This window comes from Bison bison, unplaced genomic scaffold, assembly GCF_000754665.1.
Source record: "Bison bison bison isolate TAMUID 2011002044 unplaced genomic scaffold, Bison_UMD1.0 scf7180017864063, whole genome shotgun sequence".
NCBI lineage: Eukaryota > Metazoa > Chordata > Mammalia > Artiodactyla > Bovidae > Bison > Bison bison.
The window spans coordinates 4,430,933-4,438,064 of record NW_011494635.1 but is presented as its reverse complement, the minus strand read 5'-3'; the positions used below and the strand labels follow the sequence as shown (position 1 = coordinate 4,438,064).

At 50.0% G+C, this 7,132-nt stretch overlaps 1 protein-coding gene across 5 annotated transcripts in view; it reads right to left on the bottom strand.

Moving 5' to 3' along the window:
- The window catches only part of ANKRD16 (ankyrin repeat domain 16), a 25,815-nt gene that overhangs the window by 5,210 nt on the left and 13,473 nt on the right, over window positions 1-7,132 (bottom strand). For 2 of the 5 annotated variants that reach the window (XM_010836363.1, XM_010836359.1), the window contains one exon: window positions 5,651-7,132. The exons of 1 other annotated variant lie outside the window; for it this stretch is intronic. In XM_010836363.1, the coding sequence (XP_010834665.1) occupies window positions 6,975-7,132 (158 nt within the window). In that variant the 3' untranslated portion in view covers window positions 5,651-6,974. Of the gene's footprint in view, window positions 1-3,609; window positions 4,859-5,650 lie in introns of those variants that run through there. 2 more of the 5 variants (XM_010836362.1, XM_010836361.1) reach the window with 2 other exon arrangements.

Here is a 7,132-nt window from a genome sequence, read left to right as displayed (position 1 = left end):
AAAGTCCGCTTCCTTCCTTTTATCTTACGCACTTGCCCTGACGCAGCAGCAGTGAGCTTGGGGGCACCTGAAGACAGCATCACCAGGGCAGCAATGCCCAGAGGAGCCATGTGACTCTTCATGTGATGGGTCTCTGGCCCTGGCTTGTGAGATGGGAAACAAAGGCACCACTGTTCAGCAGAAACCCACCGGGAGAGGCAAGTATTCTCTGTGAACTGGGGTCTCATTTAGGGTCGCCAGACCTGGCAAAATCTGGGACACCCAGTTAAATCTAAACTTCAGATAAGCCACAAATGCTTTTCAGCAGAATTACATCCTGTGAAATATTTGGGATGTACTTATAATAAAAAAGCATTCGTGGTTTATCTGAAATTCAAATGTAACTGCATCTTCTCTGACAACCCTGACCTCATTGTATCACATCCTTGCTGTTGACTCTGCTCAGGAAACCCTTGCCCACTGTCTCCAAAAATCAACGTGATTTCCGCCCTTCCAGGCCCAGCCCCAATGCCATGTCTTCTGAGAAGCCGTCTCCTCGCACGGCCCCACCACACAGAGCCCTGATGTAATCACAGAACAAGCCCTGCTCCTGTTACAGATGTCAGCTTCCTGAGGGCACAGGCTGGTCCCCTGTTCGCCGCCCCTCACTGACCCTTCACTCATTCCACAAAGACTTACGTGGGGCCCACCTGTGCCACCTGGAGGAAGAAATGGCAACCTACTCCAGCATTCTTGCTTGGAGAATCCCATGGACAGAGGAGCCTGGCACGCTACAGTCCATGGGGTTGCAAAGAGTCGGACACGACTGAAGCGACTTAGCACGCATGCATGCACCTATGCCAAGTGCAAAGCAGGCATGGACCCTGATCTTGTGGGTTTTCATTTTGCAGAAAAGCCGGGTGTTCTCAGGCCAGTTACGAGCAGTTGTGTGAAGGGATGGAACAGAATGTGGCAGAGGGCTGCTCTGAGGCTGTCGGGGGCTGGGATGAACAGGAGGAACCCACAGGACAAGTCAAGAGAAATTTCCAGAAGACACTGAAGTGTAAGAAAGTCTGGTCAGTTTGGGGAACTGAAGGCAGGGAAGTGGGACCCAGAGAGAGGTTTTCTATGTGGTGGGTGGGAGGCAGGGGCCCGCAGGCAGTGTGGGACCGTGCATGCTCCACCCTAAGTGGAGATGATGAGTCTGCAAGTGGGGGAAACCATCAGATGTGTTATTAGCTTTGGGGGCTGCTCGCGAGTTATGTGAAGGGAAGCATAAAAGTGGAGGAAGCAGGAGCAGTCAGAGGCCATTATGGTAATTCAGGCCAGACAGACGTGGGGGAGGCAGTGTGGACAGGGGCTCTCACAGTAGTTCCAGGCCCACCTGCTATCCCACCTGGTCTGGAACTTGTCCACCCTCCCCAAACCCCTTCCCCCGAGGTAGAGGCTATCTGCCTTACCCCTGAAGCTGGGCAAGACTTCCCCAGCCGACCCTGACTGATGGCAGGTGGGGAAAGGCAGTGTGGACTCTCCCTCCTTTGGACGCTCACCTCTGGGACCCCAGCCCCCATCCCATGAAGACACACCAGCCCATAAGGAGAGGCCTCGGGGGAGGCCCCTGCCAAAACCTGAGCCGCCAACCAGCAGCATCAATGCCAGACGATCCCTGACCCACAGCATCCGTTAGATTCTGGCTAAACTGCGGCCCCCGGGACTTGAATGGGATTGATACACCTACCTTCCTCAAAGGGGACATGACTCCCTTCACAGGCTGAGGAACAGGCTTAGGGCCCAGAACACTGACACTGGGGGTCTGCCTGTCCCCAGCTGTCCTAACTCACCCTGGGTTGGCTTTACCCAGGCTGCTTACTTGGGGCAGAAATACATTTGTGTGTATGCCACTGTTATTTTGGGTCTTAACTATGGGAGCAGAATTCATATCCTAACTAATGGAGGCAACAAGGGAGGTGTAAATAGAGTGGATGGAAGCTCTGAGAAGGAACAGTGACGTGTGTGAACATTTTATTGATCTGCCTTCCCCATGGGCACGTGTATAATGTCAGGAAGGGGGAGGGTTTTGAGAGTATATGGGATCCACACTCATGGAGCAAATGGTTTCTTCTTTGCTTTTGGAGGACATGTTTTTATTGACCTGCAGACTTTTTTTTTTTTTAATTTATATTTTAATTGGAGGATAATTGCTTTACAGTGCTGTGTTGGTTTCTGCCACACATTAACATGAATCAGCTGTAGGAATACATATGTCCCCTCTCTCCTGAACCTCCCTCCTACCTCCCTCCCTATCCCACCCCCTAGGTTATCAGAGTACTGGATTTGAGCTCCCTGTGCTATACGGCTGGAGAAGGCAATGGCACCCCACTCCAGTACTCTTGCCTGGAAAATCCCATGGACGGGGGAGCCTGGTAGGCTGCAGTCCATGGGGTGGCTAAGGGTCGGACACGACTGAGCGACTTCACTTTCATTTTTCACTTTCATGCATTGGAGAAGGAAATGGCAACCCACTCCAGTGTTCTTGCCTGGAGAATCCCAGGGATGGGGGAGCCTGGTGGGCTGTCATCTCTGGTGTCGCACAGAGTCGGACATGACTGAAGCGACTTAGCAGCAGTAGCAGCAGTGCTATATGGCAAATTCTTACTGGCTATCTATTTTACACATGCTAATGTATATGTCTTAATGCTACTCTTTCCATTTGCCCTACCCTCTTCTTCACCTGCTGTGTCCACAAGTCTGTTATGTCAGCTTGCAGATTTTTCTCACTGAGTGATTTTTGTTTCAGTCTAATGTTAAATGATTAAACTGAGCTAGCTAAACTCTTATCAGCTGGGAGAACAGGGAGCATGTGAGAGACCCAGAGCTGTGGATTCAGGGACAAGGTAACCAGCAAGCTGGACTTTGTTTTATGTGTTTCATGTTCATCTGAATTTTGGTTGATGATGGATTTTTCAATGAAATGGGGAAAAATAAAGCCCATGCATGCTACAAGCTGGGACAGGAGAATGCTCTAGAATTCTGAGAGCTGCCTGAAGTTATCAGAGACTAATCCAAACAGACATACTCCACTGCATTCAGGCTGTATCTGTTCACGCAGGCTTTTAGTTAGTCTCTTAACTGCTGCTACTGCTGCTAAGTCGTGTCCGACTCTGTGCGACCCCATAGATGGCAGCCCACCAGGCTGTCCCGTCCCTGGGATTCTCCAGGCAAGAACACTGGAGTGGGTTGCCATTTCCTTCTCCAATGCATGAAAGTAAAAAGTCAAAGTGAAGTCGCTCAGTCGTGCCCAACTCTTAGCAACCCCATGGACTGCAGCCCACCAGGCTGCTCCGTCCATGGGATTTTCCAGGCAGGAGTACTGGAGTGGGGTGCCATTGCCTTCTCCAAGTCTCTTAACTAGTGAGCCTTAAAAAATCCTGGGAGAATAAAGGCAATATTGCCCTGGCCCGCCACCTGCTGGTAGCTCTAGGAAGGGCAAGCTGGATAAACTGCCACGGGCACAGTGCTCACATTTTCTGGGTGTTGAGTTTTGCACTTTCTTTTCCGTTGCAATCCCTTAAAATTTTTTTTTTTTTTTGTAAATACTATCTTGTATATATACATACATATATATATATATATATTTACACGTATATATGTAAAATGTGTGGAGTCCCAGCTATTTTCAAATGACAAAATTGTATTTCTCCCCAGCCTCCGCCCTGAAATTTCACGTGGGTCAGCCGTGCCCTCAGAAGGACTGCCTGCAGCCTCTGGGTGCTGGTCATGGGCGGGGCGCTGAAAACCCCGGGGCAGGTGGTGGCCACTCTCTGGAAGGGGACACAGGGAGACAGCATCTGCGGTCAGTGCGCTGGGTCATGGCAGAGCTCCATGGGTGGGACTGAGGGACTGCGGCAGCATCAGTCAGGATGCAAAGCTGCAGCCGGGACCAGGGAGTCACTGTGGGGTGGAGCCAACCGGATCTCTGGGCCTCCTGTCCAAGGAAGGTCCCAGGGAGGCCAGGGGAGGGGTGGTGTGCCGGCTCTGGAATGAATGTAGGGAGCTTGGGGGAGCACAGGTCTTTTTTTGCTTACTTTTTATGTTATACTGGGGTATGGTTGATTGAAAGGTTTTCAAAATTTCTGATTTTAGGGGTAGGCTAGGTTTTAAGTGAGCTGGATGTGGGGCCAACTTATGACGTCCATGCAAAAACATACAGCCAGCAGCAGGGGGTCTGGGCTGGAGGGACTCATTGTTCAGGGGCAGCGGGATGCGAGTGGGTGAGACGTGGCTGTGCAGATCGGAGCAGGGACAGAAGCTCATACAGATCAGGGCCTGACGGAGACAGGAAAGGAAATAGAGCAAAGTCCAGAAGCACGTTGTTGGAGGTGACAGGAAACCAGGTTCCGAAGGCAGGAGTGATCACTCATTGAACTGAAAGCATCAGGAACAGGAGGGCCGAAGGACATCACCTGAATTGGCAGTTAGGTCCCTGTGAACTAGAGCAGCAGCTGGAAGCTGGTGGCAGGGACCGGCATTGCTGGTGAGCCGGGGACCAAGGGCAGGTCAGGATGAGAAAGGATGCTTGAAACTGAGGATGGTCAGAAGGGCTGCACTTCGGAAGAGCCAGGGAAGGACGAGGCTGGCTAGGAATGGTGCTCAGTACAGCATCCAGGACGCAGTCAGTGCTCAGGATCACGGGAGTCATCCCCCACTCGCTGACCGTATCAAGACCACACATGCCAGGGCTGTTCTGAGCCCTGTAGATACAGTGCGTGAGCAAGAGACACAGAAACCCCGGCCGAGGAGCTTACCTTCTAGCTGGGGAGACAGAAAGTAGACAAAAGAAACAACTCAAGTTGTGTGGTGTATTCCTTAGCGGTCAGTCCTATGGAGAAAGCATAAACAAAGGGAAGAAGATAGAACGTTGAGGGAAGGAAAGGATTTTTAGATCATGTGGCCAGGGAAGGGCCCCATTCAGTGAAGACCCAAAGGAAGTGAGAAAAGTACCTACAGTTAGGAAGTGAGGGGATAATGCTGATGATCACCACCCCTGTATCAGCATTCTCAGTGTGTCACTATTGCAGAACAGGTGTAATTGTATCACCACTATCTTTGCCAGTGAATGGTATTGTCATCACTGTCCTCTCTGGCTCCCCAGTGGTTTTGGCAGCACGTCTGACGTCCTGGGTCCAGCTGCAAGAGCCTCTCAGATGGAGAGCCGCATCCTGGGGAACCAAGTGCAACCCCACAGATGAGCATCACAGTGAGTGTGTACATCAGGTCCACAGCTCGGACAGGAAGGCAGCTGCGAGCAGTCACTGCAGAGGAAAAGCTGCATCACGTGTGCGCTGAGGGGAGATGGGCAGCACCTGGTGGGTCTTCCTGTCCCACCTGCAAGTAGGGGTCCTCCTCATAGGCCACCTTCAGACCCAGAGTAAGTGACACAGAGACACCTCCGGGGCAACAGGAAAGGTGCCAGCAGCTCGAGGAGGTACAGGTGGAGAGTGTGTGACTCAGAGGTCACAGTCGTGTTTCTGCTGTTATTGTGTTAGTCGCTCAGTCATATCGGACTCTGTGTGACGCCATGGACTGTATCCCGTCAGGTTCCTCTGTCCGTGGATTTCCCAGGCAGGAATGCTGGAGTGGGTTGCCATTTCCTTCTCCATGGGATCTTCTGCATCCAGGAATCAAAGCCATGTCTCCTGCATTGGAAGGCAGGTTCTTTACCACTGAGCCACCTGGGAAGCCCATCGTGTTTCTATCAGAGCATTTATCTGGTTGCTAGAGATAAAAACCCGCCAGCGCTGTCTGGGAATAGTGAAGAATCGACACTCTTGTCACGTCTGTTAAGTTCCCACCAGATTACTCTGAACGAGGGGACTGAGTTGCTTGTGATTGACACATACATTTTTCTTTAACAGATTGGCTGGGATTGATAATTATTCTTTGCATTAAAAAAAGAAAAGAATCCAAATGCTGGAGGACTCATCCTCTCTTCAATCTAAGTTGCTACAGAATTTCTTAAAGTTATGATGTCAAGGGTCTCATTTATTGGAGAGTCACAAATCACTTTCCATGGGCAGATGGGACAGGGCACTCGACCTGTGGCTTCAAGAACAGACACCATCCTCCAAATGAGGTTATGAAAAAGGCTTGAAAATATCTTTGATGTGTTTTTAGATGCATTTATTATCCAAAGTGAGCCAAATACAGAATTGTTATTAAAAAAATAATAACCTCAGGATTAAAATATTATAGTTTAATGTTTTAATTAAACTTTAAATGTTTAATTAAATGCTCTAATGCACATTAAATGTTTTAATGTTTAACATTAAGAAGCAGAGTTTAGAATACAGAAGCGTTTCCATTAACTGCTTGTAAACGTCTGTGTAAATAGATCCTTGCATTTCCTTCCTGGCTTTGAAACCAAAAGCTAAACCACTGTAATGACCAATGAAAAGCCTGTGAAAGAAGAAAGTAAACAGGCCAGTCATGTTTTGTGGCTCAAGGCAATGGCAAGTTGCTACATTGTAAATGTTATCATGGCCTTTCCACAAGTGATTTATTTTAAAGCATCTCACACATAACAGCCGGCACACTGTATTTTCTTTTTTAAAACAACTATTTTATTTTTTGGCTATACCTCAAGGCATGTGGGGATCGATCAGGGATTGAACCTTGGCCCCTGCAGGGGAAGTGCAATCTTAACCACTGAACCACCAGGGAAGTCCCCTTTCTGTATTTTCATGCTTCCCTAAGGATTCCAGACGCAGACTTCATCCCCATCATCGACGCCACTCGAAGGTAGAAAAAGTGAATCAGAGACCCTGGAAAGAGTCTGACTGTGCAATGGGCTGTCATCAAGCCAGGAAGCCAGCCTCCTCATCCCGAGGGCAGGGGGCGGTCCTCCACCTGAGGGGGAATAAAGAAAACACCGGCTCCTGGCCTATTTCACTGCACCTGCTGGCAACTGAAGCAGCAGCACACGCATTCCCATGGATTCACTGGCTATCTCTGGAAATGCCCTCAGCCATCGTGCTGTGGTTGAAGCACTGAAGGACGTTGGGGCTCCGTGTGAGATGCTGAGCCAGGATGCCCGTGACGTCTGGAGAGTCCTGGAGCCCGGAGCTCAGGAGGAACTGGACACAGGCTGCGTGCT